Below are 17331 nucleotides of genomic sequence, written 5' to 3'. Positions count from 1 at the left end.
TCCAGGGGAACATGCCCACTCCCCTCTTCCAGCCCCACCCGAGCCGGAACCAGTTTTGACCCCAGCAGGCAAGACACTGCGAGTTCACTGATCTGTCTGCATGGCCGCTTCCTTCTTTCACAACGTAACCACCTAACCGTTAAGGTCGCATTTCTTTGTTTAAATAAGAAAAGCTTTTCCTTGTTGGAAAAGTGATGTATGATCATTTTAGACGATTTTGAAATATATAGGAAATTTGAACGAAATAGATAAAAATTAACTTTTCAGTCCCTAACCAGAGGCAACCATCTATGAACAGTTGGCTACATATTCTTCCAATCTCTTTTTTATGCAAAGATATACATATATTAAGATTTTTCTTTACTAAAGGGATCACAGTCTATATATTGTTTTATAATGTGTTCTTTTCACTTAACTATATTGCAAGGCTGGGTTAGGTGTTGCCTTTGGGTGCTCTCTTATACCTAACTCTATTAATATGATAGATTTACACCTCATCTTATAGTATTCCATGCCTTATGCATCGCTATGTTTATAACGCCTAGCACAGGGCCTGAGCTATTCGAGATGGCCCAGGTGGCAATACCCCAGTAGGGTTTGATTTCAGAATATTCACAAGTCCCTTCTTACAAGACATCACCAGGATGAGTACAGGCTTTTGAATCAGACAGTGCCAGGCTATACGAGAAGGTTTGCAAACTCTAAGCCTTTGGGGGCCAGACAGGGAACATAAATAAGAAAAAACGGTTTAGGTGTAAGGACAGTCAGTAGCAAGGATTGTAGCTAAGTGGAGAGCAAACATCTTGTCCAAAGAGCCAGCTGCTTCCTAGCTCCAGCCAACCACTGCCCGACTGGGGTGCAGGTCCCACGTGAGCTATCTTCAACTTTTCCAGAGGCCAGAAATCCAGATTCCTATATAAAATGCTCAGGACAAATGTCCAGTTAAACCTTCGTTTGGGCCACAGTAAATGCATTTTCAGAGCAGATATGGCATATAAGCTGTCAGTTCATTCCTCGTGCTGCAGCATGTTGATAGGGCACCCCTGACACTTGGTTTATAGTGTGCAAATATAGTCATGGTAAGAAGGAAAAAGAAACTGAAGGATGAATACTCAGTGTCAGCTCAGATGCTGACCAGTCTCTAGGAAGATATAACTTTCAGAAAACATTTTATCCCTTCTATGAGAGCAGTGATTCTTAATTGGGGGTAATTATGCTCCCACAGGGACATCTGGCAATGTCTGGAGACATCTGTGGTTACCAGAACCTGGAGGGGAGGGTATCTGGTGGGTAGAGCCCAGGGATGCTGCTAAACGTCCGACAATGCACAGGACAGCCTCTCGTGACAAAGAATTGGCTGACCCCAAATGTCAACAGTGCTGGGACTGGGAATTCTGTTAGAACAGCGGTCCTCGGCCTTGGTTACCTATCACAAATGCTTGGGGGGCTTTAGAAAATACTGATGCCTCAGTTTTACTCCATAAGAAAGAAATCCAAATGCCTGAGAGTGGGGCTCAGGTCTCATATTCTAAAAGCTCCCAAGCGATGCTAAGGTGCAGCCTGGATTGAAACCTGTACCACTGAACAGAGAGTTCCCTGCACGTCGGGAATGGAGCTACCCTCCCCCCTTGCACAGAACCTACTTGGCGCTTCACTCAACCAGGTGCTCAATAAATATTTGTTGCCTGGATGGGAGGACGGATTAGTCATCTATCATTAGTATCCCATAAACTGCTGTTTAGACTGGTATTGACTTTCAATATTCTATTGGTGGCTGATAGAAGCCTTTTTTCTCAGTCAATTATTCAGTACATCAAAAGGATACAACTTCCAGGAGTCAGTCAGTAGCATACTAACATGCTTTCTGTTGGAATAATTACTTCTGAAAGTGAAAGGTACAGAAACAATCTGGACAATATATGCACGCCAAAGGAAGCTTACAAAATTAACTTGAAATCTTTTTGTCACTCCTCCTGGTCATATGCAATGAGAAGAATTAGAAATTTTATACCAAATGCAGTCCTGGAAGCTTCCATTGCTATCACTTAAGGACATACGAAACAAGAAAATAGAAAACAAAACAAACAAAAAAAAAAAAACAAAACAAACCAGGGCAGGAAGAAAAGTCTAATATCAGGAAACTGCTAACACTAACCAGATTTCTCTATAATCAGAATTATTTGATAGGTGACTTATTTACATATAATCGAGTTATGGAAAATTTTCACAAGTCTTGGTGGAAGCTCTAAAGTGGTGAGGGATGGGCAAGGATAAGGTCTTTAGTACTGAAATCGGCACCATCCAACTTGCCCACCTGCCAATTGCTACATAAGAGGGTGGTATTATCATCCGTGGCTCCCTGGGGCTCTCTGAGGTCAATACAGGGCCTCTAGCCAGGTGTTTAGGAAGCCTGGGGCCTTTACCCAGAGCCATGGCTGGCACTGAGAATGTGAGGGTTCATAACAGAGCCCCCATCCCTGGAGCCTCGTGAGGGAGACATCAGAGTAAATGAGCCATTAGAACAGGCTGGGTAAGAGCCTTATAGGTGAGAGCAGGTGCAATGTGAGTTCTCAGGAAGGGCACTAATGCAGTTCTGGAGGAAGTAACAAGGGGGCAGATAGCTTCCCAGTAGTAGTCAAGTGGAGGCTGAGCCCTGACAGATAAGATGGTGCTTAGATGGGGAAAAATGCCAGATAAAAGAAACAGCATGTACAAAGGCCCGGGGGCAGGGAGAGCTTGGTAGGTTGGGGGAACTCCAAGAAGTTCCCCTTAGCAGATGGCTCTTTAAGGGGTGATACAAGGAGGGAGGTTGAGACTGGAGAGGGTCAGACAGTAAAGGCTAAATAAAGTTCCCCACTGAGGAGAGCATGTCTGAAGAGGTTCTTGCAGGTAGAATTAAGATGGGATCCTAAAAAAGGAGAGTCGCAGAGCACAGAGGAAGATGCCGAGTTTGGCATCAGACCCTTCATTCAAACGCCAGCTCCTTCACTTTCCACTGCATGACCTCGGGCAGGTGACCAACCCTCATCTGTGTTCAGGGACTAAAAGAACGCCCACGATGACATAGACGGGGCTGAGGGTATGGAGGGAAGAAATGATGAAGCCAGGGAGAATGGCTGAATTCTTACTGGGGAAGGCGCAGAACTCCAGGGAACAGTGAAAGCATCAGCGTGAAAAGGGGAAAGAGTTAATAGGGACAAAGAAGCCTTTAGGTGGTAGAAGAGATTTTTTTTTAAAGAGCTTGGAGACAAGAAAAAAGTGGAGAAGAGGGAGAGAAGGAGGGAATACATGTAGCAGGAATACAGCCACCATTTGGCATTTTCTCAAAATACTGTAGCAGAGATTTAAAAGATTTAAATTGCTTTTTCTCATTTTTGGATGTTGGCCTGAGTTTCCCTGACTCTGGGCCAAGCTGCGGTGGGCCAAGAGCCACACAGGGAAGGGCCCATTACCTGGACCGTAACAGGCGCACGACAAAGCTTGCTGCTGTCTCAAGTCTCATGGCTGTGGTTGCTTTTAAGGCTATACTGTCGCAGGGGCCTCTTTCCAGGATAAGCATGGCTCTGTGTCCCCAGATCCCTCATCCACTTGTTGGAAGCCAGGGCATCCAGCGATCTGCCTCTACAGGGAACATGTTACCCCCTGACTCCAGTTCTGGGGCCCGGTGGTTTCTCAATCTCTGCCTTGTAATTGCATAGGAATAACCTCCCTGTCTTGCCTGCACCCCAGCAGACAACGTGAGACCTCAAGTAATGTGAATAAAAGGCAGGTGTCTGGGGAATAAACGATATGTCCAGAGGTAAGCAGAGGAGCTTGCAACCCGATAATTGCATTCTCCAGCTTTGCTGTTTCAGCAGCTGGAAGCAACCGTGGGCCTGGTTAAGCTCTTATTCAATAAGACTCTTGTACATGCAACATCAGGGGAAATGCAATTTTAAGACAATTTTTTTTCTTGGCCAGTGCATTCCCTTGGAATAGAGACTTGTTTGATCTCAGGACACTACCCTATATTGCAACAGTTTAATTCTTTCAACAGAACAATAACTGAGACTTATTTATAACTTTTTAGATATTAAAACGTTAATGAAATTGTTGTCATGAAAAATAACAGCTTGTGTTTTTATTTTAACCATTCTCAAGGCCTCATCCCTTTTCAAAAAATTTATTTGCAATTCACATAAAGAAATTACTTTATCATCTAATTTAAAAATCAGTTCCTCCTACCCCCCACCCCCACATGATGATTTATTTTCTCTATAGAAAATGGTAATAACTGGCCAGGAATCTAAATGTTAAAAGCAAGGAAAAAATGCAATCTTGAAAATGAAAATAAATGATCTATTTTTCTTCTTCCAGAGAAATTGCTGCTCCCAAAAGATACAAGACGTGGGAAGGGGAGGAAAGTAATGATTTCAACTTTAAGTTCCTTGAAAGCAGCCGCTCGGCCTTCGTATTTTCCTTCCCATCTATACTTTGCAAGGATACTTCCAGAGCACTGTGCGTAAAATCTAAAGACGACAGACACTTCTAGAAGATCACTGTAGTGAAATGAGAAACGTGCCTTCAGGAGAGACAGGTACCAAAGGACGTCAGAGGGAAGAACCCCAAAGATAGAAGAGGGAAGGGATGGTGTCAGAGGAGAGAGGCCGTTTGAGGAGGGCACCAGCGGTGGGTAGGAGGTATCCAACTGGAAGGAGACGTAGGGAAAGACGGGTTGTGCGGGGAACGCTGAATACCCCAAACTTCAGGGAGGCAGAGCAGAAGACACGCGGTGAAGAACTTAGAACCAGGCCCAGATCTGATCTTCCTTCCCGCTGAGCAGGTGAGCGTGAGAAAGGGTCATCTGCAGTGTTATTTCCATAAGTCCTTCCGGTTGCAGCGCAGAAGACAGAACAGACGGGGGCCGTCCTGGGGCAGCTACTGCCCTGGCCCAGGCAAGATGTGGAGAGGCCCGCACAGGGGGAGGCGCCAGAGACACCTGGAAGGTGGGAGCAGCATGACTGGGTGGTCACTCAGCATCAGGTTTTCAGGCAGAGAACCCAGAAAGCCGCAGGCTGACAACCAATTGTAAAATTCATGCCGAGAAAGAAAATGTCAAAAACAAAAACAAAACAAAACGAAAAAGAAAAGGTATGGCTGGAAGATGGGAAAAGTTGGGAAGAAAAGGGCAGAGGGAACTGAGTAGGAAAGAGGCTGAATCAGTGTTAGAGAGTCTCAGATTTGCAAGAGGACTTCCGTGATAAATGTTTTCTATTTCTTTCTTTACATACTTCAAGTGACAGGGAGCTCACTACCTATGCAGACATCCTATTCCACTGACCCTCTTTCTGAGCACACTGAACCACAATCTTTTTCTCTGGCTCCGTATGTACAGCTTCCTTTGAATTTCTACTCTCAGTGGCTCAATGAAGTTTCTTGGAAACTCACTTGATCTAGCAAGAAGGCCTGAATGGCTGGTCAGTCCTCTCATCCTGCTGCAGGAAGAAGATCCTCCAATAGAGCAGGGCAGAGGCTGAGCGTAAGTCGCAGTAAAGGAAGGAGAACAGCACGTGGAACACCTGTGGTTGCCCAGTCCCACCCCTGACCTTGGGTTTTAAGCTGCTTTGGCTGCCGAGTCCCCTGCCCCATCCCGTCTCATCAGCAAGTCCCGTTACCGTGCTGTTGCAGCCAGCAAAGCAGGCGGACAGGTAGGTGATGCCATCCGCCCCGCACACCGGAGTGAAGGAATCGGTCTGACATTCACAGTTATTATTGCAGGGCGAGTAGGGGTCCAGGGCCGAGCCAGGCGCTGAGCTGGAAGAGACAGGAAAAGTGGAAGCCTTATATACCGGTCAATCCGTGATCAGACGCCCCAGTGCCAGCCCCTGCCCTCGTCTGTGACCAGTCACGCGGCACCCTGCTCACGGAATTCTTACCTGCTACTCCCTTCCTTTTCCTCTCCCAACCCAGGCCCTCCCTGTCCCACAAGGACCTGCCTAGGGCCACCGCTGAGAGCCACGTGGGCTGTGCCTTGTGAGAGCACGGGGGGCCTGGTGAGGTGGGAGCCAAGTCTGCTCCAGTGAGGAGGAAGATGCCCCTTTTACCACTGGCATCAACATGCCCTCTCAGCTGGCAGCAGCTGGGGCCCAGTCCAGCGCCGCCTCCTCCGTGATGTCTCCTCTGATTGCTGTGGCCTCGGCCCATCCCCTTCCCTGGACCAACCGCTAAACCCGCACAGCTGAACATTCCACTTCCTCCCTGTCTGGGCCGCTCCTTGTCGCTGTGTTTTATTCCTCCCCAGCAGACAGGAAGCCTCATGCTACTACGCTACTTCAACTAGATCGGCTTCAACAATTATCGTCTGTCTGACTGATTCAATGTCCTGAGAAGAATAACACTGAGACGTCTTAAATTTTCCTTTGCGTCACTAAAGGTGCAGGCAAATTGAAAAAAGACAAAAGGGTGGAGTGGGTGTCTGTTAGCCGTGAGAGAGAGGAAGCGTCGTTTCTTTAGCCTGATTATTTTCAGCTACGTCTCCTAAGGCTCAGAGCACTTCATCATAATAAAGATGACGACGGTGACACCTGACAATTTATGTGTCATGTAAAGTATCGCATGTATTATTTCATTTATTCTTAGTATAACTCCGTGGGCTTCAGGGAGAAGAAAACTGAGGCTCAGCCAAGTTAAGTGACTCGCCCCAACGTACCTCACTCGTAAGTGGGAGAGGAAGCGTTAGAACTGCCGCAGTTTACTGTGGGCTCTACACGTTTTTGTTTTTTCTTTTTTTATGAAAGAGTAATGTCCATACAGTTAAGACTCTGCCCCTGAGCACTGTGGTTTTCCACTTGAGCAGGTTACGCCAGCACGTGCAGACCAGGAGCCATCACATCTGGACCGGGAGGGACCGGGGCTGAGGAGGGGTGGGGATGGGAAGAGGTGACCTCGTAGTGGTGGGAAACGGGAAGGAGGCACGCAGGGTTCCTGGACTGTGCATGCACACAGGGAAAGCTGCCTCTGCTCCGTTCACCCATTCTGCCTGCTCACTCTGGCTCTAGTGCATCTCCTGGCATAACTACAGAAGCAGGCCTCGTGGCCTGCCTGGAGGAAGAGTCTGGCTGTGGAGAAACAGGAACAGGTAACCTGCAGGCCAGCCATGCTGCAGCCTCAGTGCTCCAGGATTCCCAAGGCAGCCTTGGAGTCCCATGTAGAAAAGGGGACAGCTATTGACACTGGATACGTAAGGTTCTCCATAATTCCCTCTAAGGGCAATTCTGATTAGACTCTGGGATATTAACTAGGAAATAAGAAAAGTGGTCCCATAAGAGCTAACTTCCTTCCCCTTCCTCTCTCTCTTACCTTTTTTTTTTCCTTCCTTCTCTCCCACCCACACTTAAAAATATCTACCATGAGCCAGACCCTGTAATTATTATGTGAGCCTAATGACAGCTTCTAATGGTTAAAGGAATTGTTGAAATCAATTCTGTCTTTCATTTTAAGCTAAATTTTAACATACTGTTTATTCTGATTTCTCTCCTCACATCTTCCTTAAAGCCAAATGCCAAAAACAGTGACGTGAGTACTCCAGGGAGTGCACGATTGCTCTTCTCCCCCGGGGCTGCCCGGGACAGTCTGCGCTCCCAGCCCGGAGGCTCATACCGATCCTCCCCCTTGGGGAGTAACATGCAGAGGTGTCCTCACTGTCTCTGCTCAGGGTCACCAGGGACAGAGCTGGCTCCATTAACCTACCGCGGACAGAGGGAGCCGGCGCGGGCGGCAGCAGGCACTTCGGGTACTTACTTGTTTCCGTAGGGAACAGTAACCCCAGCCACGGGGCCCGTGTCGCAGCCCAGGAAGAGGAAGGAGACGTAGCAAGCCGTGGACACCAGGTTGACGAGCATGGCCATCCGAATGGCCCCCAGGGCGGACAGGCTGAGCTTCTTCACCAGGAGCCCGCCCAGGAAGATCCCCAGACAGGCACACGGGATGGCCGTCATCCCTGGAAGGGAGCAGAGGCCGGACCATGAACGGGGAAGGAGGAGCCGATCCACACAGCCGGGCTGAGCGCCGTGAATTCCCTGTGACCCCACTGTGGTGCCACTGCCTCCACGGGACCCCAGAGTCTTTATGAAGGGCCCGATTTCTGCCCTCAAGGAGCTCACGGAACACTGGGGGAGCCAGACTGGAAAAAACTCAGTTATTATGAGTGCAAGTGCAGGCACCTGTCCCGGTAAGCGGGGCACCGTCGTGAGGAACACACACACAAGCTGAAGTGGGGACAACAAAGAGACAAAGCCAGACAGACTGGGAACCCAGGCGGGCGTGTGGGGACAGTAAACGCCATGGAGCAGTGATGTGACCTCTGCAGTTTTGAGGAGATCTTGGAAGGGACCCAAGGTCATTTAGGGGTTTCCTTCCCCTCTTCTAATGAGGCAAGGAGGGAGGGCTTCATGGAGGGTCTGGAGGCTGTTTAGCCCGAAGGTGACGGCGACAGGGCTTGAATCAGCTCTGCCACCCCTCAGCAAGTGGCATCCGTCAAATCAATATGCTCTGTAGCTCTTGGTGAGTAACTGGCATATTTTTTCCCCTTCTCTCTCCTGTAACGGAGCTATCTGCAAGGCAGCAGGACCGTAAACCTGTTATTTCTGATTCTCAGAGACCCGTGGAATTTCAGGACGACCAAAGGATCCCAGGGTTCCAATCTCCTGGTTGGTTTTGCTCCGTTCTGATTCATTTCATCTAAAACTCGGCTTTAAATTACTGTGTGTCATCTATCTACCATGTAGATTATGCATGGCCAATTCTGCAGTCTAGGCTGCCTCCTCCCTGCCAATCAACAGACCTCTAGGTCAATCGACTACATCAACCAGCTGGTGTGTGCTGAGGGAATGCAAATTAATTTCAATATTAGGGTGAGAAAATATACTCAGGGAGGTCTAGCTCTGCAGGAAAATAGCACAAGTCACACTTAAGACAAACATTATATCTCTGTATCATCTGCTGCTCTTGGAATATCTGTGCTTGCCATCTCTCCCTTGGTATGGGAGTGATCACACAAGCGGGCTCCCGTGTGCCTCTCTGTCTTCATCCCGTGCCATGCTGCCCACCCCAACCACGTCACTCCCCTTTCTCTTCCTGGAATAGGCCAAACAGGGTAGGCCCCAGGCCTTGCACCTGCAGTAGCTCCCTCTCCCGGGATGCTTGCCTGTGTGTTTCCCGGGCTGGTCCCTGCCCTCTTCAGAAAGGCTTTCCCAGACCACGCCGTCTGGAGGGATACCTGCACCCCACCCTGGGATGATTCCCTATCGTTTCTCGCCTGGGTTTGTTGTTTTTGCCGCTCTTCCAGCTCTCTGAAACTGGAACTCTGAGATCGTCTCATTTATTTTTGGCTTCCTTGTTTCTTGTTCTCTATCTCTCTACTAGGAGGCAGCCTCCCTGAGAACAAGAACCTTTTTTGTCTTGTCCAGCCCGGCCCAGATCCCCTGTTGCCCAGCACAGCACCCAGCACCTAGTGGACATTCAACTGTTATTTTCAGAATGAATGAATCGCTAAGCAGACTGGCTCTGTGTGAATGAGCAGCAGTGACAACATGCCCACGCCCAGAGAACAGGCCTGTGTTTTGTTTTACTTCCCCGCAGAGACAGTGGGGGTGTGACCTGGGAGGGATGGTAACCATGGCAATAACAGGCTTTCGCACCTTTTCTCCAAGCCGTGGTCAGCCTCCCTTCTCCCTCCCTGATATGTGTACATGTCCTTAACACTCCAGGCGGTGATCGGAACTTCCCTGAAACTCCATCCTCATTACTGTACCCAGGCAGACTGAGCCCTTTCGACCTTCATCACACATCAGCCCCACCCACCCTCAGTTACCCGTGCTGCTCTTCTCTAAGCCCCGCCCCCCTTGCTGATGACTTCCAGGGGGCAGGCAGAGTCCAGCGTTGATGCCTTGGGACGACCACCTGGGCCCCATCTCCCAGGTCTGCAGGAGCTACCTGAAAATGGGCCTCCCCCAACTGCCCACCCCCGCCCCCTCCTGAGGTCTGCCTCCACAGTCCACGCTGACAGGAGTGACACCAAGGGCAGGGCGCAGGGAGAGGGCGCTGGACTGCCCGGTGCAGGAGAAGGTGCCCTCTGCCAAGTGTCCCAATGGGCAGAAATCACTGGGAGACAAATAGGCACAAGAAGGCAAAATTGGTTTTTTTGAACTTCTGCCCTGAAGACTATTGATTTGTTTGTCGATAGAAGACTTAGGCAGCATCTGTTCAGAAATAGAGCACAGCCCCAGAGTCGAAGCAATTGCACAAATATAATCACCATGGAAGGAGTAGCAGCAAAGAAATCAGGAGGTAAGAGAGAAACCCAGGTGCTAGAGCACTAAACCTGAGAGATACTGGAGGTAACAGAGAAGTTATCACTTTAATTATAAAGAGCATATTTTACCCTCTCTCTGACAGGCAGGTATTAAAGGGCCGACTGCATTTTGCTAATACTTCTTGGAAATAAAACTTACCAAGTAGTGGATAGTAAAGAATTATTGGTGTATAAAAGAAAACCAAAAATAAGGCTTGTGCTACCCTCACAGTTCCCAGGGAGAGGAGAAGTGATCTGGCCATGTCACTGTGATAGGGCTTTAACTTTTTTTTAAAAAATCGAGACAGGTTATGTGCTATGAAGTACACAAAGCTTAAGAGAACAGTGTAACCACTGCTCAGATAAAGGCTGGAACATTCCTAGCAGCCCAGGAGTCTCCCTGGTGCGTCCTTTTCACTTAGCTCCCACCAAGGGTAACCACTATTCTGGGCTCTATCACCTTAATTAACTCTTCCTCTTTTTAATTCACATAAATATGTTCTGAGTCTGACGTCTTTCAACTCTGTGAGATTCAACCACATTGAGGCATGTAGCAAAGTTCTTTCTTTTTCATGCTGTGCAATAGTCTACTGTATGAACATTCTATAATGTTTTCACTCATTCTACTCTTGACAGACAGTTGGGTTGTTTCCAGTTTGGGGCTATTATGCATAAAATGGCTCTGAACATTGTTATATACGCTATACTAATGAGTGAACCTAAACATTGATTCTGTTGGATAGATGCCCAGGAAAAGAACTGATGGATCACAGCGCAGACATATGCTTAGCTTTCACAGGTACTGCTGAAGAGTTTTGCAAAGTGACCGCACCAAGTCACGTTCCCACCAGCACCACACAGAGTTCCAGTTGCTCCACATCCTCACCAATGCTTGCTACTATCAGTCAGGTGGATGTGTAGCTGGATCCCACTGCAGTTTCAATGTGTCTTTCCCTGATGACTCATGATGGTGAGCACCTTTGCATTTGTTTCTTGGCCATTTTGTGAAGTGCGACTTTAAAGGAGATGATCAGAAAACATCACATGCCCATTCCTCTCCGCAGGTGATCTGACTCCTACTTAACAGAGAAGATGGAGTCTGCAGGGCTGGAGCTCCTCCTCCACACACCTGGCTGTACCAGGAGCCCCCATCATGTGTCCCTCCTCTGCTCTTTCAGGAGAACAGGTGAGCTCCTCTGTCAAGGGCTGTCCCCCCACATTCCCTCTGTCTTCTGCAAATCTGCTGGCTCCTTTCCCTCTGCTGAGAACCCTGCTCTAGTCTTTCCTGTCCTAGCAAACACACGATCACCACTCCCCTTTGTTGATGCCAACACATGGGTCCTCTCTCCTTTCTCTGCCTGCTAATCCCTGTGCTATCTACTCCTTCCCTCTCATGGGATGCTCTCCACACCACAGAATGGCTTCACCAGCGCCACTCCAGGGACTCGGCCCTGGCACAGGCTGTAGGGCATCCTCACTGCTAAAGACAACTGAGACACGGGGGCCCTCATTTTGCTTGACTGCTCACATTGCTGGCTGCTTCTTTCTTCTTAGAACCATCCTGCCCGTTACTCCCATGATCCACGCTCCCTGGATTTCTTTCAGATGCTGTGTCTTAAACTCTGCAGACTCCTCTATGTCCTCAGGTTGGGGGTTCACCTGTCCTTTTCTGATTCTACAGATTTTCCCTATGCAAATTCCACTCTCATGTCCTCCACTATCACCCACATGCTGATGCAATTGAACCTCTATTACTATGTATAATATATGTATTACTGTCCCTTCTTGAACCCTTAACTGAACCCAGATAAACCAGAGGCAACTCACACTCAGTATCTTCTATGTTTGAACTCAGAACCTTTGCCCCAGACCTGACTCTTCTTTCCCATTTCTAGTTTTCACAAATGGTACCACCAGCTGTCCAAGATAGCAACCGGAGAGCCATCCTCGACTCTTCCCTTGCCTTTAACTGCTATGTCTCTTCTCTCCACTGTGAATCAACATCTAAGCTGATTAGCTCAGCTTCCTGGTCATTTGAGAAAGGGGAGAATATGTTGTCACAAAAAGAAAAGCAAACTAAGACATGCTCTGAGACTACATTCCTCACCCTGCCTAAAGCCATGCTGCCTCTCATGAGGGCAAATTGGTTTTCTTTAGTGTGCCACCACCAAACAATTGAGTAGACACTTGTAGTCCACTATTGAGAAGCACTGCAGAGCCATGCCTGAGCTTGGGAGGAGTGCCATGCTCCATTAGTTATGTCTGCCATGGACACGGGAGGGGTGGGGAGTGTAAGGCTAACTATGGGCTCCAGGCTGCCAAGAACATCCTTGCTTTCCTATGTGCCTGACAAAAACCTGTTAACCTTTCAAGATTCATCCTTACTGTCCTCTTCCTTCATTTTATCTTCCCCAAATTTTCCAGTTCTCATCAGTCTATCGACTTCCTGGCCTCTCACAATGCTTTCTATGTACATTTCATATTTTTGCTCTTTATCATCATGCACTTTTAGGGATTCCTCAGGCAGGCAGATCTTACCCTGAGAATGTACTCTGAAATTCCTGTGTACAGAGATCACATGTGTACTGTTGCTGCAGGCCCAGCACAGCACTGGGCTTTTCAGTGGGGTTCAGCAAATTCTCAGCATGTTACACTCACGACAGCCTCCCGCGGCCTCTCAGGAGGACTGAAGGACGGACTCACCGAGCAGCTGGTTGGCAGAAGAGGTGGTGAGGTTAAACTGCTGCTCCAGGTACTTCCCCAAGAAGGCAGCGAAGCCAGCCACCACTGCAATCTCCATGCAGGCGGCCAGGATGATGCAGGTGAACACAGGGTTTGAGAGCAGGTGCTTGGTGACCTTCGGGATCACTGTGGGTGGAGAGAAAGTAGAAGGTCCGGGTCACACTGTGTGTTCCCGTCTTAGAGCCTCCTGCTCTAGGGGTCTGGACTCATTCTTGCTCATCTCAGCAAACAGCATCAGGAGGTACCTGGCTGCTCAGGCCAAACCCTGTATCCTGTAACTGAAAACTCTGCTTTAAAACGTATGCCAACAGTTTGCCAAACTATCTTCTTCTAAAACAGAAGAGCTTATACCATGACTTTTCTTACAGTCCACTGCAAACATTAAAATATATTTTGAACAATCAGAAGATATTTCCACACTGCCCCCCCCCAAAAAAAAGTTTGGGGTTTGTTTCTCAAAAGAAAAATATAACACATATGTTATGCGCGATAAATATCAATGTATCTAAACATATGTCAGTATACCTAATGATGAATATATCTAACTATATATATGTGTGTGTGTTAAGAAAATATAATCTTAACAGTTTCAAGAAAGAAATGACATTCTAGTGCTCTCCAAAATACGTATGTGCCTAACCCAACCCCTTCTCACCACCTCCACAGCTACCTCCCTGGCAAAAGCTCCATCAGCTTTCCCTTGGGGACTGCTACAGCCACCCAGCTAAAGTCTTGGTTTCCACTCCTGATCCAATATACTCACTCCCTCCATGGTAGCCAGTGGGATCAACTCACATCTGTTTCCCGCTCAAAATGCCACAACAGCCAAAATCCCTACTCTGCGCCGTGTCCCACGGTCTGACCCTCAGGGCCCCCATCACGCTCCCCACCCCACCCCGCATCCCCCCTGCAGTCCAGCCCCAGCAGCTCCTGCTGTTTCTCACCTGCACCCAGGTCCTCCCTGCTCTGTGCTTGGGGCAGTTCCCTCTACGGGTCTGTGCCACATATGTTTCCTCCTCCCCAGGCGGGTTTTTCTCATCACCCAACCCACCCTAGAAGAAACGCCACCCAGCCCCGGGTGCTCAGGGCTCAGGGTTCCTGTGGCAGTCGGTGGTGGGCAAAGCACTCTGGGGCTCGTGCACCACTTTAAATACTGACAGATCCGGAAAGCAGGTGCTGCTGAAGTCGTGCATTTCAATATTATTTTCTTGTATTCTATTTTTCTTAAAGCCTGTGGTTTTATGAGCCACTAAGATTTCCCCTTACATTGGCGCTTTTAAAAATAGGAGATTCATTTTTTAAAATCCTCTGAAAAGAAGCACATTATTTGGATATTTCCAGCACTCAGAATCCTTGGCACATGGTCTTCAGCGTGGTCTCCTCACTTATGGTACCACCGTGTGTCCTTCCTGGCAGTTTGCAAGAGGGCTCTGGGGGTCCAAGGACAATCCTGTCACATCAATATTTATGCCATTATTTTGAAGTGTACTTACAAAAACATGAACTGAAATACGGCTCATACATCAAATGTGAGGTTCCATGGCTACTATGGTTCAAGACAATGCTAGGTTAAAAGAAGTAAGTAGATTTAAATTTATTTAAAGAGAAGCTTTGCATACACAATAGTGTAGGTGGAACACAAGTAAGGCAAACACTGTAAAGGTGGTGCACCAGACACTCATGTAAGGGAACTCTGTTCGGCTGTAATCATGATAATGTGGAATGTTTGACATGTGGTGTACTTGTTGTCACCTGTAAAAATGGAAAAGATAAAACACTGAGTCCCAGATGAAACAAGTGCTATATCAAGTCTAGGAAAACCAATCAGTGCCCGTGGTCACACCAAACGCTCAGGTGGGCAGGGAGTCTAACGGTGCCTTCCAAGGTGATGAATTAACCAGCTGTCCTCAAGAAGAGAGCTAATTACACAGGCTCAATCTCATCTCCTAGGAGATGAAACCTCTAAACGGCTGCACTAATTAGAATAAAATAATAATGGAGAATACATAAGTTTTTAATAATGTTAACAGGCAAGCTCAATAAATCAAAATGACAAAACAATGGGTCAAGAACTGGCAGATATACAATACTTAAAATGTATCATTTCTAGGAAAGTACCACCTTTCAAACATGAAAATCTATATAAGAGGTGGGGATTTAAGGGCTCTTTGACACAATGAAAGGAACTTAGTCATGGAAATAGACTGAGCCAGGTGACTGAAGGCTCAGAACTACTGTGTCCCGGGCAACCATATTGGTCCTATGTCACAACCAGATGACAACCAGAGCTGGTGGCCTCGGCTGTCCTGTGATGGTTCCTTGTAAAATTACTGAAAACTTAGGAAGGCAAGTGATTAAATAAATGCACCCTTAAGAATAAAATAAAAACTTTAAAAAGGCTATGAATGAGATTAAAGATGGTGAAGAAACAACTTTAAATCCATGGTATTCTTATGTTCATATCCTGCTATATTTTAAGTGGACTGGCCTTTTCCCATGTGTCTATATATATATTTTTTTACAGTTTCAAACATTTACAATCATCTGAATTTTTAGAAATATTTCAAATAAATGTCTAGAATTATTTACCTTTAAAATGTGTGTTTATATGTTGGGAAACTTTCCTTTGTTAAATCCACATTATTTTTTGAAGTACTGTGCAAATATTTAGAGGAATGCTGACTGAAATATTTAAAAATGTGGGTTTAACAAATACAGAAGATGAATACATTGGGGATGAACAGAGGACAATGAGGTAATCATTTATTTTCACGTACAGAAGGATGATTTGCTATAGCACGTGGCACACTGTGATGGTGTAATGTACCCGTGGCAGGAGGCTGGTTGTTCATGTCACCAAGCTTCACACTGTAGAGACAGCAGTATGGATCACATCAGGTGATTGCTGCACCTTCTTGTGATGAATGAATTCGAAAGGCCTGTTTATGTGTTTTGGCAGGTACTAACACTGCTACTCAATCAGTGCTCTTTTGTAATTAAGGTATCTCAAATCTGAAAACATTGCCAACACTGAGTAGGCAGGTTGGGGACATGCCAGGAAAACCATTCTCTGCCATGTTTTTGTTGTAGGCTTCCTATCCTTTGTTAGGGTGCAGAATTTCAGATTCTGGGACTCTAGACAAAGAAGGCACTGCGGCCCCACTTGGTCACAAATAACACTGCTGCTGGGTTGACACCCGACGCCTCCACATCCGACAGGTAGGAACCTTGTTCTCTGGCTCCGAAATGACACTGATGATGATTTGAATTTGATCACATTATCTGTTTATGTCCCGGTATCTCCTTGTCCTTGTTCAGAGTCAGCATGATTTGTTTGGGGATGAGGAAGGCACCGTTCAGCAAAGGCAACTGCGGTTAACGGAACGTTTTTATACTTCAGCAAGCAATTTAATTACTCCAGAGATAATTCCACTTCAGTGGGAAGGACTCCTTATTGAGATAGGCGTCTGCCTCTTTTTGTCTTAATATCTAATGACTAATTTCTCCTTGTATTAGATGTGAAAATCATTAAGTTTGAGAATCATCTGACTGGAGGCCCAGGAAGCCTCAGTGGGCCTCATTTGCATGAAGAACATCTTTTTTCCCTCTACGAAGCTGATCTGCCTCCAGAAATGACAGCTTTCCCTTGTGTTCAGCTATTTTCCTCCCAGGTTCTTCCTCCCATCCCCAGTTTTACTGTGAAGACTCGTGTCACCCTGAAATGATCCCTTCTCAAAGGTTCAGCCTACCTTCCAAAAGCCCCAGTTTGAGAAGGGCTATTAATCAGCTGGATCCTGGGGCTACCCCAGTGTTTTAAGCTTTTTCCTTCAAATGGATTCTTAAGCCCATAAAATTCTAACACTCCAAGGAGGCAGTAGCTAATGAGGTGGCCCAGGCAAACAGAAACTGGTGAACCAAGGCCACACCAGGCCACCTACTGATTTAGCCTCCAATGCTGGGAGCTGAGGGCGGGATGTAGGCTGGCTCGAGTTACGGAGTCTCACCAGCCGGGAAAGCTTTGCACTCTCATCGGGAGCCTGGTGCTGTCACCAACAGACTGGAAACAGCAGCAGCAGAGTGGTCTCTAGGGGAAACAGGTTTCCCACGACTAGTCCGTCAAAAGACATTCCTATAGGACTGAGACTTCTTGGAAACATGTGGGTCCTTCAGGAGGGAGAAAGGCAGGTTTCAAGAAGTCATGAGGACTGACGTCGACAGAGCATTTTCTATGTGCCAAATACTGGCTAATGGCATATGAA

General features: G+C 47.3%; 1 protein-coding gene across 2 annotated transcripts in view; it reads right to left on the bottom strand.

The window, feature by feature from the left end:
• The window catches only part of SLCO3A1 (solute carrier organic anion transporter family member 3A1), a 285640-nt gene that overhangs the window by 32385 nt on the left and 235924 nt on the right, over nucleotides 1-17331 (bottom strand). For both annotated transcript variants that reach the window (XM_045561769.1, XM_045561768.1), the window contains exons 5-7: nucleotides 13034-13198; nucleotides 7780-7978; nucleotides 5655-5793 (exon numbers count right to left, since the gene is read on the bottom strand). In XM_045561769.1, the coding sequence (XP_045417725.1) occupies nucleotides 5655-5793; nucleotides 7780-7978; nucleotides 13034-13198 (503 nt within the window). The remainder of the gene's footprint in view (nucleotides 1-5654; nucleotides 5794-7779; nucleotides 7979-13033; nucleotides 13199-17331) is intronic.

This window comes from Lemur catta, chromosome 9, assembly GCF_020740605.2.
Source record: "Lemur catta isolate mLemCat1 chromosome 9, mLemCat1.pri, whole genome shotgun sequence".
Lineage (NCBI taxonomy): Eukaryota > Metazoa > Chordata > Mammalia > Primates > Lemuridae > Lemur > Lemur catta.
The sequence above is the reverse complement of the archived record's forward strand: the minus strand, read 5'-3'. Positions and strand labels throughout refer to the sequence as shown.